The sequence below is a fragment of the Scyliorhinus canicula genome, chromosome 2 (genome assembly GCF_902713615.1).
Source record: "Scyliorhinus canicula chromosome 2, sScyCan1.1, whole genome shotgun sequence".
In the NCBI taxonomy this organism is placed as follows: Eukaryota; Metazoa; Chordata; class Chondrichthyes; order Carcharhiniformes; family Scyliorhinidae; genus Scyliorhinus; species Scyliorhinus canicula.
The window spans coordinates 7,862,154-7,880,254 of record NC_052147.1 but is presented as its reverse complement, the minus strand read 5'-3'; the positions used below and the strand labels follow the sequence as shown (position 1 = coordinate 7,880,254).

The 18,101-nt window shown below is 46.4% G+C and overlaps 1 protein-coding gene across 2 annotated transcripts in view; it reads right to left on the bottom strand.

The window, feature by feature from the left end:
* ccdc88c (coiled-coil domain containing 88C) overlaps positions 1–18,101 on the bottom strand; it is a 223,258-nt gene that overhangs the window by 195,778 nt on the left and 9,379 nt on the right. For both annotated transcript variants that reach the window (XM_038773235.1, XM_038773242.1), the window contains exon 3: positions 7,911–8,019. In XM_038773235.1, coding sequence (XP_038629163.1) covers positions 7,911–8,019 — 109 coding nt within the window. The remainder of the gene's footprint in view (positions 1–7,910; positions 8,020–18,101) is intronic.

Here is an 18,101-nt window from a genome sequence, read left to right as displayed (position 1 = left end):
TCTGCCTTCTGCCATCTTGACAGGTTTGCTACAAAGAAAGCTTATTCGGGTTGGCTGAAGCACTTCCTTCTCATTTCTTTGAAGTTGGAGATCAATGCTGGCTTTACTTTGTGTCAGCCAAAAGGATGAAGTTGGAAGGCTACTGCACAGAAGGTCTTTTAAAGGGAGAGCACAGAGTTAGCAGGAGCTGGCTAAATTTTATGTGTAACAAAGTGCATTTGACCTGGGTGCAAAGCTCGGAAGGGAAGGTCCGAAGAGATTTAGCGGTCGATGAAAAGAGATCACTGAAGTGTACTGGTCAGGTATACAAAATAATCATAAGAACATAAGAACTAGGAGCAGGAGTAGGCCTTCTGGCCCCTCGAGCCTGCTCCGCCATTCAATGATATCATGGCTGATCTTTTGTGCACTCAGCTCCACTTTCCGGCCCGAACACCATAACCCTTGATCCCTTTATTCTTCAAAAAACTATCTATCTCTACCTTAAAAACATTTCATGAAGGAGCCTCAACTGCTTCACTGGGCAAGGAATTCCATAGATTCACAACCCTTTGGGTGAAGAAGTTCCTCCTAAACTCAGTCTTAAATCTACTTCCCCTTATTTTGAGGCTATCCCTCTAGTTCTGCTTTCACCCGCCAGTGGAAACAACCTGCCCACATCTATCCCATCTATTCCCTTCATAATTTTATATGTTTCTATAAGATCCCCCCCGCCTCCTTCTAAATTCCAATCAGTACAGTCCCAGTCTACTCAACCTCTCCTCATACTCCAACCCCTTCAGCTCTGGGATTAACCTAGTGAATCTCCTCTGCACACCCTCTAGCGCCAATACGTCCTTTCTCGGGTAAGGAGACCAAAACTGAACACAATACTCAAGGTGTGGCCTCACTAACATCTTATACAATGGAGCATAACCTCCCTAGTCTTAAACTCCATCCCTCTAGCAATGAAGACAAAACTCAATTTGTCTTCTCAATCACTTGTTGCACCTGTAAACCAACGTTCTGTGACTCATGCACACCAAGGTCTCTCTGCACAGTAGCATGTTTTAATATTTTATCATTTATTCCTACCAAAATGGATAACCTCACATTTGTTAACATTGTATTCTATCTGCCAGACCCGAGCCCATTCACTTATCCTATCCAAATCCCTCTGCAGACTTCCGGTATCTTCTGTACCTTTTGCTTTACCACTCATTTTAGTGTCGTCTGCAAACTTGGACACATTGCACTTGGTCCCCAACTCCAAATCATCTATGTGAATTGTGAACAATTGTGGACCCAACACTGATCCCCGAGGGACACCACTATCTACTGATTGCAAAGCAGAGAAGCACCCATTAATCCCCACTCTTTGCTTTCTATTAATTAACTAATCCTCTATCTATGCTACTACTTTACTTAATGCCATGCATCTTTAGCTTATGCAGCAACCTTTTGTGTGGCACCTTGTCAAAAGCTTTCTGGAAATCCAGATATACCACATCCATTGGCTCCCCGTTATCTACTGCACTGGTAATGTGTTCAAAATTTCCACTAAATTAGTTAGGTACGACCTGCCCTTTATGAACCCAGGCTGCGTCTGCCCAATGGGACAATTTCCGTCCAGATGCCTCGCTATTTCTTCCTTGATGATAGATTCCAGCATCTTCCCCTACTACCAAAGTTAAGCTAACTGGCCTATAATAATCTTCTTTCTGCCTACCTCCTTTTTTAAACAGTGGTGTCGCGTTTGCTAATTTACAATTCGCCGGGACCACCCCAGAGACTAGTGCATTTGCAATTTCCCTAGCCATCTCTTTTAGCACTCTGAGATGCATTCCATCAGGGCCAGGAGACTTGTCTACCTTTAGCCCCATTAGCTTGCCCATCACAACCTCCTTAGTGATAACAATCATCTCAAGGTCCTCACCGGTCATAGCCTCATTTCCATCAGTCACTGGCATGTTATTTGTGTCTTCCACTGTGAAGACCGAATCAAAATGGTTAAAGGAATGTTAACTTTTATATCCAGATAACAGGAGGAAATTTTGCAATAAAACAAAGCCCTGGTCAAATGACACCTGGAGCATTGAGTATGGTTCTGGCTACCTCATCTTGGGCAGCAGGGTAGCATGGTGGTTAGCATAAATGCTTCACAGCTCCAGGGTCCCAGGTTCGATTCCCGGCTGGGTCACTGTCTGTGTGGAGTCTGCACGTCCTCCCCCTGTGTGCGTGGGTTTCCTCCGGGTGCTCCGGTTTCCTCCCACAGTCCAAAGATGTGTGGGTTAGGTGGATTGGCCATGCTAAATTGCCCGTAGTGTCCTAATAAAAGTAAGGTTAAGGGGGGGTTGTTGGGTTGCGGGGTGGATGCGTGGGTTTGAGTAGGGTGATCATTGCTCGGCACAACATTGAGGGCCGAAGGGCCTGTTCTGTGCTGTACTGTTCTATGTTCTATATTGGCCTGGGAAGGAATAAAGCACAGGTTCCCCAGAATGTTACGAGCACTCATCGGGTTACGTTATGGACAGAGATTAGATAAACTAGGCTGTCTCTAAAGTTCAACTGATACACGTGACTGGAGCTGACCAAGTGTGTGCTCAAACAGCCTGCACTGGAGCAGCTGTCTGGAGGGGAGGAGCCAGGCAGCAAGCAGAGAAGGCTCTGTGGCAGTGGGCAGGGAGAATCCTAGAGCGAAGCCAATGGTTGCCGAAGCCTTCGGCACTGTTGGAGGTTGCAGTTTGAGGGGACATCTGGGGAGACAGGCACGGCGGTGATGGGGAGGTGAGAGTTGAAGAGGTTTGCAGAGGTCGAGTGAAAGTAGTTATCGGATGCTGATAGATCTGGTGCGTATTTTCAATTACACAGCCAATCTTTAGTCTCTCTACATTATCAAGTGCAAAATCCATTTAAGTAAACGGTCTTCCAACAGCAGTTTCAGTACCTGAACTATCTTATAGGCAAAGCTACTATTTACATGGAATTAAAATGTTTTTTGGGTTTCACACAACTCTCTCTCTCTCTCCTGTTGTTTGCTACAACGGTTATTATTAATTTAAATCAGCTTTTAAAAAAAATAAGAGCAGTACACTGAATCACAAGATGATCGAGTGGAGTAGTAGTGTCCCTTCCTCTGAACCAAAAGTTCCAGGTTCAAATCCCATTCCAGAATCTGAAGCCCACAGAAGGTGCTTTCATAATGCAGTCAATCAGTCTGCAAATCCTTCCAATATGCCTAATGGCAGGAGACAAAGAGCAGGAGAGTTTCCTGGTGGACCACGCTGCAGAAGGCAATGGAAAACCACTGCAGTACTTTGCCAAGTGTAATCATGGACCAATCCAATGGACGTCCATGGTGACCAACACCCTCCTAAGGGTACGGCACCTGAAGGAGGAGGATGCTGAACCACAATTAAACTAGGGCAACTCAGTAACTTCTGATCAAGAGCACTTGGCACACCTTGTCTCTTCCAACTCCAGCATCTCAGGCAGAATTCCAAAGATATAGAACAAGAGGCAACTAGTAAACATCCCAAGGTGCTTCACAGCAGCATTCTCAGTTGACATTTGGCACCTTGCCAGATCAGGAGATATTAGGCCACGTAACTGAAAGCTTTGTTAAGGAGTTAGATTTTCAGGAGGAGGAAGAAGAGGCGAAGGAACGGAATCTCGAGCTTAAATTCTAGCCAACTGATTTTGCCCCAGGGACTCATTACACTGATCAAAATCTCATTCATAACACTGTAAAACCGAAAGAGAAACTACATAATAGTGAAAAAGAAAACCTCCACTATGTGCTCCATTTTGAGTGGGTGACACCGTTTATATGAGCTAACTTCCTTTGCATGACCTCTAGCAGCACCCAACGATAAACTGAAAATGGAACTGGTAATCCATGGACAGTGTTAGGCAGATGCGTGACCATACACTCCATTTACCTCTCAGTTTTAATGTATTGATGGCAGCTTTTCTGCAGTATGCCAGAGATATTACCAGTTCCGCGCGGGTCTGCTCTTTCCGCTGAAGCAGTTACCCAAGATTATGACAGAACAATTCTGTACCTTCCAGGCAGCCTCGACCTCAACCCCTCATAAAAAACATTGAACCCTCCAGTTAGGAGGCCATTCAGCCCATCAATCTTGCGCTGGCCCTTTAAGAAGAGCTATCCCATTAATCTCCTTGATCTTTCAAAATAACAAACTCATCGTGATTCTGATCCTTTTTTTTTTTAATTTAGAGTACCCAATTCATTTTTTTCCAATTTAGAGTGGCAAATCCACCTAGCCACAGGGAAAATGTGCAAACTCCACACAGACAGTGACCCAGAGCCGGGATCGAACCCGAGACCTCGGCGCCGTAAGGCAGCAGGGCTAACCCTCTGCACCACCGTGCTGCCCTTGATTCTGATCTTTAACTATATTCTGTCATGACTAATTTGGAACAGTGCGCAAAACACAAAGAACGTCTGAGGGACTGCCTTTTATGTACATAAAGTACAAAGCCTTGGCGCCAGGTGAGGGAATGTCAGCTTCTGACCTCTTCATCTCTCTGTTGCACGTTGCCATGGTTATAGCTGCACTGGCCTGAATATTTAACCATTGATAACAGCAGACAAATTCTCCCCCAGCCACCCCACACTTCCCCACCCCAATGCCCAATCCAAAACATCATACATCGCAGGAGAAGAGTCAATGGCACATGGGGGAGAGGAAGAAAAACCTTTGCATGTGTAAGGTGGAGAGGGGATTAAAATGAGGGTGAGTAATGGTTTCTGTCAGCAGCATAACACAGTCTCATAAGTAAAAAGACTGCCACATCTTCAATGTAAAATGTGAGAGAGACCAGAAAAAAATTTCATTATCAGCGCTTTTGTAAATCCAGAACAAAGTATTGCCAATAAATTGTGCTTCTATTCTCCATAGTAGTCTCAAAGGGTAAGAGAACACCTTGAGGCTTCTTCTGTGTTCTATTCTTCAGTCGCTACACTTAAAAATTTGTTTGGAGGCTCTTTGTTCTGTTTGTACCTGGTGTATTCTGATGCAAACTTAACTAGCATGCAGGGGCTAAGGCCGTTACTGCCCCCATTTTTATATGTAGAGCTGGATGTACCAACGAGGAACTGTGCCAAACTACAAACACAGTGGCCAACAAATCAGAAGCTGAAATTTCCTCTCTGACAACAGTTTTGTAATCAAAGTAACAGTCCCATTAAAGACTTCCAGAATGCAAATCAGCCATTGAAGCTTCAGGTCACATGCAGGCATGGCTAACACTGAGGCTTTGTTGCTGTTACTCATTCCTAACTCCATATCATGCAGCAGGATTGCTCCAGAGAAAGTTATCACCCATTCACTTTAACACATTCGGAGCTATGTTCACTGTCATTGCGTTCTTTATAGAAGAAGGAACGTGCATTTTAAAATCACTTTTCAAACACGGGACATCCCCAAACGAGTGTAGCGACTGAAGAATAGGGCACAGAAGGAGCCGGGAGCAAACGAGTTGAGACCACTCCAAAGCACTTTTCCCAGATCCCTGCAAATCTTTCCTCCTTCAAGTTTTCATCCAATTCCCTTTAGAAAGCTGGAATCTGCAGCAACCACCTCATCAGGCCGATCATTCCAAATCCTAGTCACTCACTGGGCTAAGGTTTTCCTCATTTTGCATGGCTCTTTTTGCCAATCAGCTTAAATCTGTACCTGTTTTTTTTTTTAATTGACCCGTCACCTGCTTGACACAATCTCTCTTTATTTAAAATCGTGAAGGGTTTGGATGAAATAACTCCAGCCAATTTACCTTCTCTGTTCCAAGGAAAACAATCACCAGCTTTTCAGTCGATCCGAATAACTAGAAAACTCTTCGTTCCCTGGAACCATGGTGGTTAAATATCTCGTGTCCCCTCTCCAAAGCCTTCATGTTCTTCCCAAAGTGTGTCCAGGATTGGGCACAATACTCCAGCTGGGTCTGAACCAATATTCTACAAAGGATTAGCATAACTTCCTGGTTTTTGTACTCTGTGGACGGGATTCTCCCATTCGGCGGCAGAGTGTCCACGCCGTCGGAAATGCTGTCGCGATTCACGGGCCGGTGGGAGCACCGCTTCTGCCCCCACCCACAGGCCACCACCTGGCCCTGCGCGCAGAGTTCCCACCAGCTGCGACCAGGTGTGGATGGCGCCGGCAGCCTTTTTAGAGCGGCCGCTCGGCCCATCTGGGCCAGAGAATCGGCGGCCTAGCTGCGTAGAGCGGCCCGCGACTGGCACCGCGCCAAATGCTGCGCTCCGCAGAGAATCGCGTGCTGGCGTCGGGGCAGCGTGACGCGGATGCGGGGATGCTCCGGCCCGGAGCTAGGATAATCCCACCAAAGATGTGCGGGTTAGGTGGATTGGCCATGCTAAATTGCCCGTAGCGTAAGGTTAATGGGGGGATTGTTCGGTTACGGGTATACGGGTTACGTGGGTTTAAGTAGGGTGATCATTGCTCGGCACAACATAGAGGGCCGAAGGGCCTGTTCTGTGCTGTACTGTTCTATGTTCTATGTTCTATGATGAAGCCCAGGAACCTTTCTGCTTTCTGAACCGGTTCGTTCCCCTTTCTGCCCCAATATCCCCCAGGGTCTCTTTCTTTTTGTGTCCCCAGTGCAGCAGCCAATTTACACACAGCAAGCCCCCCCCCAAACCTTCCAACAGCAATGTGAGCATGACCAGACAATCTGTTTTTAGTGACGTTGGTCGAAAGATAATCATTTGCCAGGACACAAAATTTATAAAATAACAGTTCTCTCGTATTCAGGCCTCTAAGCTTGGGCTCCAGTCTGTCTGTTCTTCAATAAACGTGGAGAATCAAGCCACTTAGGGGAGGTACGGGGGGAGGGGGGGGGGGGGGGGGGGGGGCATTGCAAGAACAGATGCAATGCCATCGCCTTATGTTTGGTTCAGAAAGGGAGTTGGGGCGAGCAGAGGCCGAAACAAGGTTTTGCTCAAAGAGAAACAAAGGTTATCTTTATAGCTTAGTTGGAAAGTATGATGTACAACTGTACTGTACAGAGCAGAACGACCTTGATTCTTGCTCCACGCTGTTTTACTAATTTTTTTAAATTAAATTTTTACAATTAAGGGGCAATTCAGCATGGACAATCCATCTACCTGTGGGGGTGAGACCCACGCAGACACGGGGAGAATGTGCAAACTCCACACGGACAGTGGCCCAGGGTCGGGATCGAACCCGGGTCCTCGGCGCTGTGAAGCAGCAGTGCTAACCACCTCGCCATCCTCGGTTTTATTAATGAGTGTAACAATTCACCAGCACTCCTGTGATCGGAAAAATTCAGGATTCTTAGTCCCGATCACAATTCCAGTGAGCAAACTCTGCCCCTCACCACCTCCAATGAAAAATTGTAAAAAGTATTGGGAAATGTTTTGAAAATATGTCACCATGGGTCGAACTGGATCATGACCCTCCTGTTGAGCTTTTCATTGGGTGAAAGGCCCGTTGGGTGAGGTACAGCTGTGACTTTTGGTTCTTTGGCCCCGAGAGGACTCGGTAGGGGAGGAAAGACTGATCTGTCCCATAAATAAAACCTTTTCAAAATGCTTACACAGTTTACAACCACAATTTAATCAAATGCACTTGAAGTGTTTGGATGATAAATTTGGACGGTTTTAATAGAATGCCATCACCTTGTTCAAAGAATAAGTTTTACAGCACAAAGGAGCCCTTCGGTCCATCAGGTCAGAGCAGAGCAAAGACACTCGAGTCTGAATTTGAGGCAGTTCACTCAGCACAACAGGAAGCGGTGATCTTGGGGGGGGTTGGGCAGAAGTAGAAGTGTGTGAAAGAACAGAAATATCGCTTACATCTGGCACTGCAGTCCCTTAAAAAGACAAACCACAAGAGGCAGGAAGTTGGGTGCAGTAATGGAGGACGTACCTGGTAGTAATTCTTTACATGTCTGACTAATATGGTCAGGTTCTGAACACGCAAGTTGACATCACTGTTGACGTGTTTGTTGACTCTTTGATTTGTTGGTCTTGGGTCTCTAAATAAAAAAAAAAGCAGAAAGAATGTGAATAGGCTAACGGAATCAATTTCTGCCCATCCTGCCGAGTTGTTTTCTTTGAGGGGTATTATCTCCTTTATTTTATCTCCCAACACAATCGGAGGCTGGGAGCAGAGGCTCCCGGACACAAGCCAGCACTCAATTTTGATCTTGTCACTGGGTTATTTCACACCCTATTACAAGTTGCAATTGTCCCACCACAACCAATTTCTGGTAGAAATGTGTCTGGGAACCAATCCAGTCAGTATGAGATCCAACGTCAGAGTTTTTAAACATTTGTAAATTTTCCTCCAAAACAAGTTTTGTTCAAGGAGCAAGAAAGTTTGGGAGTTGTGAGCCAATCTTAAAAAGAAAAATATCAAAAGCTGCAGCACAGGTGGCGGCCATTCGGCCCATCATCCTTGTGCCCATCCTTTAAAAAAAGAGCAGGCCAGGAGTCCCGCAATCCCATCCGTTTAAAAGCACAAACTTGTGATTCTGCACATTAAAAACATCAAAGGATACGGGGATAGTTTGGGAAAATGGGGATGGAAGTAGAAAATCAGCTGTGATCGCATTGAATGGTGGAGTGGGCTCAAAGGGCTGAATGTTTACTCCCGCTTCTCAAATTATCATCTGGATAGAACTTTTAATTGATCGAGATGTAACTGGAACAGCACAAAATACACGGAGAAGCTGCTGTTTTACATAAATAAAGTAAGAGGCCGTGAAATGTTATCTTCTCGCTCTCATCAGGTTTTTGCTAAACGTTCGAATGGTCATCATTTCAGTGACCTGAATATTTAATTATTGATAGAAGTAGCAAGTGAAACACAGTTCCCACAGCCCCCCTGCCCTCTCAGCACCCACAGTATTTTGTCTCTCTGTTGAGCAATGTTGATTCACTAATATTGATTCTCCAGTTTACACTCTGTACTTGGATCTTCACACGACACAGAAGAGTTCAAATGTGAGAGCACGATTCCCTAAGCAGCAAGGTAATCACGGTACAAGTGTTTGTGGAGCATCTATGGAGACCGAGAGGAGAAATCTGCTCGTCTTAGTTCACCAAACGGTCCATGAAAGCACAGGTCTGTTTTACTTCACAGCTACCGTGTGTTGAGTGCTACTTATTAACTTTCCTGCTCCCAATGACTAGTCTGTGCCACAGCTCAAGGCCGCTGTATGTCGCAGTTCTAAATTCAGACTCCAATCTCCATTTCTGACCTGGTTTCAAAGGACTTACTTGCTAAGGTTTCCTTTAACTGAATCATTCATCAAAACCCCTCCAACAATCTGTTAACTAAATGCATTTAAGTTTCAGAGGGCGCTACTGTTAGTCGAGAACTCACCCCCCGGCCCACCTTCTCACAGCCTGCAGGTTTATTTATTGATTTTTTAAATTTAGTGTCCCCAATTATTTTTTTTTCCCAATTAAGGGGTAATTTAGCGTGACCAGTCCACCTAACCTGCACATCTTTGGGTTGTGGGGGTGAAACCCACACAGACACGGGGAGAATGTGCAAACTCCACACGCACAGTGACCCAGGGCCGGGATTCGAACCCGGGTCCGCAGCCCCATAGTCCCAATGCTAACCACAGAGCCACGTGCCACCCCTAGCCTGCAGATTTAAGACCAGATGTTGGTGTCAATGAGCTACTTGATTCTTGATGGATCACATTTTCCATTTACTTAAAATTCATTGAGATGGAAGGATTTTAAATCTCCATCTATAGTGGGGGGTGGGGGGGACAATATGACACAAAGCAAGACGTGGGAGTAAGTACAACTGCTCTGTCAAAACACCAACATGGATGCGATGGGCTGAATGGAATCCTTCTGTGCTGAATGTCTGTGTCATTCCGCCTGTGCGCCATGGTGCAGTTTATGGGAATCTTGCAGTGCACACATTTGGTGCCATATCCCTTACATTACAACACTTGGAAAGTATTTTATCAGCTGTACGGTGCTCTGGGATGTGCCATGGTAGTGAAAGCCACTATGTAAATGTGTCTTTCTCTTCACATCACATGTCCAACTTGGGATATATCCAGATATTTAAAAGGAAGCTGCAGTCAGCCTGGATCGAAAATAAATGAAGCAGGAACAGCCCAACAAGTGACGTGCCTCACATTTCCATCCCTGTGCACCAATGGCCACACGCAACCTGCCTTCAATTCACCAAATGTGAATGATTTAATTTGGGCAAAAAGGCAACACAGCTGGAGAAATCATTGACTGAAAAGCAGGTCTGATTAAAAACACAAGCAGTACTTCCACTTTTATCCCATATTCAATGCTTAGCTAGTATCGGGAACAAAACAGTTTTCATTTCAACGGGAACAATAAACCCACCCTACCCACAGTCCCGGTGTCCGTTGAGAGACTAAATACACTGTCTGAATAGCAGTCTGCTTCAGGAAAATGACTTCTCCGAGCTGACATTCTACACAACGTCGCCAAGTTTTTTTGCATTAATCCTGCTGGCCTGGCTCCCTTCCACCTGCTTCCCCAAGACCACTCACTTTAGCAAGCCAACTTCACCATTGTTGTTAGCCACCATTCCTCAAACCTCTCCATATTCCTAAAGCCTCACTTTCCAAGATAGTGTGCATCACAATTAAATGCCACAAATTAATTCTACACAATGACCTTTTGGGGAATGGAGCTCCACCTCACAGCCCTACTATGGTTTGAAGATGCTCTTTGGCGACTATATTTTCTGTCGGGTGTCCCTGGGAAGCAAGCGCACGGTGATGCCAGCCCCTCAAGGCTTTCCATGCCCAGTGGGCACCGGGGGACTGGAGTGTTTTTTTGGCTCCTTCAATCACATGATTTAAGTTTCCTTTGAAAGTTACCCAAAAGAAGCACACCAACACCCCACCTGCTCATCCCCCGAATTTCTGGCTCTCTTGAGGAACTTGAACCAGGTTGTTAACCTAGCCCAGTAAGCGAGGGTTAACGGAGGATCAGGTAGGCAGTTTATCCATGTATGTTTAATGGATGATACACATGACTGTGCACTATCAAACAAAGGCATATAATCAACTCCGGACTCAGACTTTGAGGACGCCACATACAATCAGACGATGTTAATCACTGACCAGTGTGTTACGTAAGTGACCAGCAGTGTGTTGAAGTCTGAAGCCAAAACTGCAATTCCCATAAACTATTTATTTTTTAAAAACATCACTGAGTTAACACTGGACACGGCACCACTAATGGTTCAGTGTACTTTCTCAAAAAGCTGAACCATTTTTCCTCCATTGAATGTCGCTAGTGGAGGAAAGGGTGGGTGGAACTATTTGCCACATTTACCCACCTTTAGCACCATTACCCGAAACACCCTTAACAAAAGCATCAATCACTCCTGAAAGCTCCAAATGACCCCCAGCGTCCACAACCTTTTGGGGGAGGAATGTTACAGAACTTCCCCTATCCTTTGTGCGATGAAGTGCTTCCCGAAATCATTCCTGAAATGACCTGCCTCTAATTTTCAGGTTTCTGGCTGCTCATTCTGGATTTATAATAATAATCTTTATTATTGTCACAAGTAGGCTTACAATAATGCTGCAATGAAGTTACTGTGAAAAGCCCCAAGTCGCCACATTCCGGCGCCTGTTCGGGTACACAGAGGGAGAATTCAGAATGTCCAAATTACCTAACAGCACATCTTTCAGGACTTGTGGGACGAAACCGGAGCACCTGGTGGAAACCCATGTAGACACAGGGAGAACATGCAGACTCCTCACAGCCAATGAGGCGCTGTGAAGCAACGGTGCTAACCACTGTGCTACGGTGCCCCCCCACAAGAATTGATTCCTTTTGACGTTCTACTTGGATTGTTCAGATTACCCCTCAATATTCCCAACACAGGGGAGTGAGCATAAGCAAGGATTTACAAAACCTGTTCCCATAAGCTAACCCAGGACAGTATTATACTGAAACAAATTAGGTAGTCTTGGAGCTTTATCGAAGCCTTTCACAGCTTTGTGTTTTGATGCACTAGGCAATGCTCTCCGTGCTCTTCTCCCTACAGAGATTCGTCACTTAACAATGTTGACACAGTTAAGCAACACATGAAGGTAAATTGATGGGAACCCAGCCTGTCATTAGCTGACAGTTCTCTCTGAGGAACAGCACTGTACGCAGGAAGACTAGTCGGTGCTGGGAGAGACGAGAATCAGATTGTCAGGTTGTTACATCAGCCAATTGGCAATCCCGATGAAACACAGTTCCTGGCCAACTGATTCTCCAAAAAGCTCCTTGACAATAGCCAAGGCAGAGGTGATTCTGGTGAATTTATATTGCAAATATGCAATTTTTGCAAGTCTTGACAATGGCAGGGGGGAGATTTCTCTCAGCCTCCTCCCCCTCTTCACAATGCCAGGTCCCTCGATTAGGCATCGAGTCCCTTTGAATGAGGGAGGGAGCACCGACAAACATTTTTGGGCTTCCCATGTGGCAAGTCCCCAGCCCACCTTCAGCAGCATTGAGACGAATCCCCAAAGTTGGCATAAACGATCCGCTTCAGGGCCTCAATTGACAATGGGGTTTTTTTGGGGGGGGGGGGGGGGGGGGGGGGGGAATCATCCATAGTCTTCCTGCAATGGACCCAATATGGGGCAAGAATGGGAAAGGTGGCAAGGTTCCATCCCACCCTTGTGCTTGATTAAATGCCTCCCCCCGCCCTTCACTCCTAAAGCTGCCTCAAGGTAGGGCATTAAATTCTGCCCCTAGAGTTCAAAGGTACTTCATTCAGCCTAGCCAAGAGGCCACTTGACTTTACAAAGTTGGAGTTTGGGGCTTTTTCTTTATTCTTTCAGGCGTCTCTGGCAAGGCCAGCATTTGTTACCCGTCCCTAATTGGCAGGTCAGAGGGCAGTTACGAGGCAGCTTTATGTGGGTCACACCGTGTGGAGGGCAGATCCTTCCCAATAGGACATTAGTGAATGTGTTTTTACACAATCAATGGGTCAGCATTAGAGACAAGTTTTCAATTCCAGATTTATTAATTGAATTTAAAATTCCACCAGCTGTCACGGTGGGCTTTGAACCCACGTCCTCAGAAACATTAGTCTGGGCCTCTGAATGACTCGTCCAGCAACTACGCCGCTGTCTTCCTCAACTGTCTCCAAATGGGGTCTGAACAAGGCTCTGTATAACTGAATCACTTCTTCTTTGTATTTCAGTCCCCTCGAGATAAAGGCTAATACTCCATTAGCCTTTGACTGTGTTTTTGTACCTGTACAACTGACTTGTAATGATTTGTGAACTTGGGACACACAAATCTCCCAGTTCAGACTTTCTCACCATTTAGAAAATACTCCAATTTGTCTTTCCTGGATACAAAGTGTAGGACTGCGTAAAACTAATCTTTCAGGAAGCAATGGATGGCCTGAGTTCCATTCACAAGACAACTGCCATTAATTCTCTTAACTGCTCATGAATTGCTAACCAGTATCCGAGGAATCGGTCCACAACACCAAGCATCGGACAATACGCCTTCTGTATCATCAGAAGCATTATTTACAAAGCTGTTCTCATAGATAAACCCACCATTCACATGACAAACAAATACAACTCAACACAGTTTATCACACAGTCTCCCCACTTGATATTTCACTTCCACGGAGATCAGAGTCATACTCGGCGCATTTATACAAATGAAATATTTGTATCTACATATGCAAAACACTTGGAGGAGCTTGGCTTTTTCACCACAACAGTGACTGCACATTGAAGGTACTTCACTGACTGGAAAGCACCCAGAGTCGTCCCAAGGTTGCGAACATGGACCATAGGAGCAGGAGTGGACCATTCAGCCTGCTCTGCTATTAAGTGTGATCATGGATGGTCATCCACATCCATGTCCTATTCCCCACACTCTCTCCGTATCCCAATCTCTCAATCTCTGCTATGAACATACACAATGACTGACTGTCCACAGCCCTCTGGAGTAGAGAATTCCAAAGATTTACCACCCTCTGAATAAAACAAATTCTCCACATCACAGTCCCAAGTGACTTCCCTCTTACATTGAAATTGTGTCCCTTAGTTCCAGACTCCCCAACCAGACGAAACATCATAACTGCATTTTTAAAATTTAATTTACGGGATGTGGGCGTCAGTAGTTAGGCCAGCATTTATTGCCCATCCATTGCCCTACAGAAGGTGGTGTGAGCTGCCTTCTTGAACCACTGGAGTCCAGGAGGTGTAGGTACACCCACTGTGCTGTTGGGGAGGGAGGTCCAGGATGTTGCCCCAGTGACAGTGAAGGAACGGCCGATATATTTCCCAGTCAGGGTGGTGAGTGACTTGGAGGGAACCTCCAGGTGGTGGGGTTCCCAGGTATCTGCTGCTCTTGTCCTTCTAGATAGTAGTGTTCGTGGATTTGGAGGGTGCTGTCTAAGGAACCTTAATGAGTTACTGCAGTGCATCTTGTAGATGGTACACACGGCTGCCACTATTCGTCGGTGCTGGAGAGTTTGAATGTTTGTGGAAGGAGGAGCAATCAAGCTGGCTGCTTTGTTCTGGATGGTGTTGAGCTTCTTGAGTGTTGTTGGAGCTGCACTCATCCAGGCATGTGGATAGTACTCCATTACACACCTGACTTCTGCCTTGTAGATGGTGGACAGGGCTTTGGGGTGTCTGGAGGTGAGTTACTCACTGTAGGATTCCTCGTCTTTGTCCTGCTCTGGTAGCCACAGTATTAATGTGGCTAGTCCAGTTCAGTTTCTGATCAACAGTAAACCCCAGGATGTTGACTGTGGGAGAAATTCAGTGATGGCGATATCTTTGAATGTCATGGGGCGATGGTTAGATCTTCTCTTGGAGATGGTCATTGCCTGGCACTAGTGTGGCACGAATGTAACTTGCCACTTGTCAGCCCAAGCCTGGATATTGACAGTGCCTATATTTCCTCAGGAAACTACTGAAATTCGGCATGTCCACATTGACTCTCACCATTTTTTACAGATGCACCATAGAAAGCATCCTTTCTGGCTGCATCACAACCTGGTATGGCAACTGCTCGGCCCAAGACCGTAAGAAACTACAGAGTCCTGAACACAGTCATCACACAAACCCTCCCATCCATTGACTCTGTCTACACCTCTCGCTGCCTTGGGAAAGCGGGCAGCAGAACCAAAGACCCCTCCGACCCGGCTTACTCATTCTTCCATCGGGCAGGAGAGAAAAGTCTGAGAGCACGCACGAACAGACACAAAAACAGCTTCTTCCCCGCTGTTACCAGACACCTGGGGCGCGAGTCTCCACACTCACGACTGGGCGGAGAATAGCGGGCGGTGCAAATTTTTACGGCGACACTGGTCCGACGCCCTCCCGCTATTCTCCCCCCCCCCCCCCCCCATTCTCCCCCCCCCCACACAAATCGCTGCTCGCCGTTTTTTTTAAGGGGAGCAGCGATTCTCCCCTGGCTGATGGGCCGATTTCCAAGGCCTTTACGGCCGTTTTCACGAATTTTGATACACCTGCTATACAAGTTCGTGAAAACGGCGGCAAAGGCCGTTATGCACAACCATGCCACCGATTGGCACGGCCGCACCATGGCCGTGCCAAGGGTGGCATGGGCCCGCGATCGGTGCCCACCGATCGCGGGCAGCGGGTCCGATTCCCACGCACTCTTTCTCCCTCTGCCGCCCAGCAGGATAAGTCCGCGGGGCAGCTATGGGGCATTACGGACCGCGCATGCGCGGGTCTGACGCATATGCGCGGATGACGTCATCCGCGCATGCGCGGGTTGGAGTCGTCCAATCCGCGCATGCGCGGCTGACGTCATCATATGCGTCAGCTGTCGCTAACTTTGGCGCGCGGGCTTAGCGAAATTCGTTAAGCCCGCGATGCCGTAGTTCACGGGGCCGCGATGCTAGCCCCGACCGGGGAGCAGAATCGGGTCCCGGGAGGGGGCGCGGAGGCTGCCGTGAAACACGGCCGTTTTCGTGGCAGCCTTCACGACTCTCCGCCTTTGCGGAGAATCGCGCCCCTGAATTTTTCAAAAATAAATTTAGAGTACCCAATTCTTTTTTCCAATTAAGGGGTGATTTAGTGTGGCCAATTCACCTACCCTGCACACCTTGGGTTGCGGGGTGAGAACCACGCAGACATGGGGAGAATGTGCAAACTCCACACGGACAGTGACCTGGGGCCGGGATCGAACCCTCCTAAATGACCATCTTGTGGACTGAACTGATCTCCCTACACATCTTCTCTACCGTATGCTTCACCCGATGTCTGTGTCTATGTATTTACATTGTGTGTTTATCGTATGAGCTGTGTTTTTCATGTAAGGAGCGATCTGTCTGGACTGTACACAGAACAATACTTTTCAGTGTGCCTCGGTGCACGTGGCAATAAATCAAATCCAAGTTCGGACCAATTGATGTCAGTACTTGTGTGCAAATATATTCCAGTCCTCACTTCAAAAGGCACAAAAAACAGCTCCTTTGTGGTAAAACGAATCAAGAAACTACACAATTCATAAGACTCTAATCCTGCTGATGGAGGCACATCAGAACTCTCCACGACAGTGCAGTAAACCATTTCCTTCAGATTGTATTCGTTCAGATTATTGCAAAAACTCCCAACACATTAAAGATTTAGTTCACGGTCCTAGCAACTAAAGCTGTATAACATCCAGTAAACCATTTCCTTCAGATTGTATTCGTTCAGATTATTGCAAAAACTCCCAACACATTAAAGATTTAGTTCACGGTCCTAGCAACTAAAGCTGTATAACATCCAAGAGGTTAGTCGCCACTCAAGTTTAAAGAGGTGAAGGACAATTAAAGTGGACTTTGAAAAGTCCACATTCTAAACTGCTCCCATCCCCGAAATAAGATACGGAGTATCGCAAACATGCTCTCCTAGAACCAGGTAGACATAAGATAATGGAAGATCAATCCCGATCACTCATCTCGCTCACCCCCAATCTCAGGAACCAGCCTCAATACTCCCAAAAACCACAGCATCCAGAATTCCTGTGAAACTGACCACTGCAAAAGCTGAAAGTTTCACTTCCACTTGGCTATCGAACAAGTGATGAACTTTAGTTGAATAAATCTAAATGGATTTTGAAAGTCCTATTTTTACTATTCCTGCCTTTCTTAACCACAGGATCCCGTCTTGAATTTTAATCTCAATCACCAGCTCAACTCCAGCACTTGGCTTCTGCAGTCAGTCAGCTCCAGGTGCCACCCCTACGACGAGCTCACTCGCCAGTGCCCTGTCCAAGGTTTCTATCTTAACAGATGCAACAAGGTTACAGAACAAAACAGCCTGAGAAAATGTGACACAAGAATTCAGATTAGTTTTGACACACACATGAAGATACAGAAACATTATACCAGTGTTTATACTGCACACTGGCCCCTCACCCACTCTAATTAATCTCTTCACACCCTGTTCTACATCCCCCCCCCCTCCCGAGACTCTCAAATGCATCGAGGTCTCTGCCATTCAATGAGGAAGTGAGATTTTCTGAAAGACAGCAGAGAGCAGGCAACCATTGAGAACCCTTTATTCAGTTTTTGTTTTATACTGTTTAACAATTCTCTCCTCATTCCTTCTCAGGTATCCTCCCCATCAAATCCAATGTCAGAGTTACACTCGTCAGGTTAACTTCAGTCTCGCTGTGAAGGTTTCACATTTCACTGACGCTTCGTAAGTGACCGCCTGGTTACAGGACTGGGCTGGTACAGGAAAGCAAGAGGCCATTCGGCCCATTTGCCTGCGCCAACACTTTGAAAGGCCTACCCAATTAATCCAATGCCCCTCCCCCCGGCTGCTTCCCCTTAGCCCTTTGTTTCCCTGAAAAGTATTTGTCCCATTTCCCTTTTGAAGGTTCTTATTGAACAGGCTTTCATCGCCCTTTCAGGCTGCGCATTCCAGATCACAACAACTCGCTGCGTAAAGAAAATCTTCCCTCATGTTGCCTCTGGTCTGTTGCCAATCGCCTCCATTGTGCCTCATGTTCTTTGAGGGAGATGATTAATTAGGCAGCAACTTTGCCAACACCCTGTGGGGACTGGGCTGAGAGCGTCAATGCTCATTTCACATGCAAT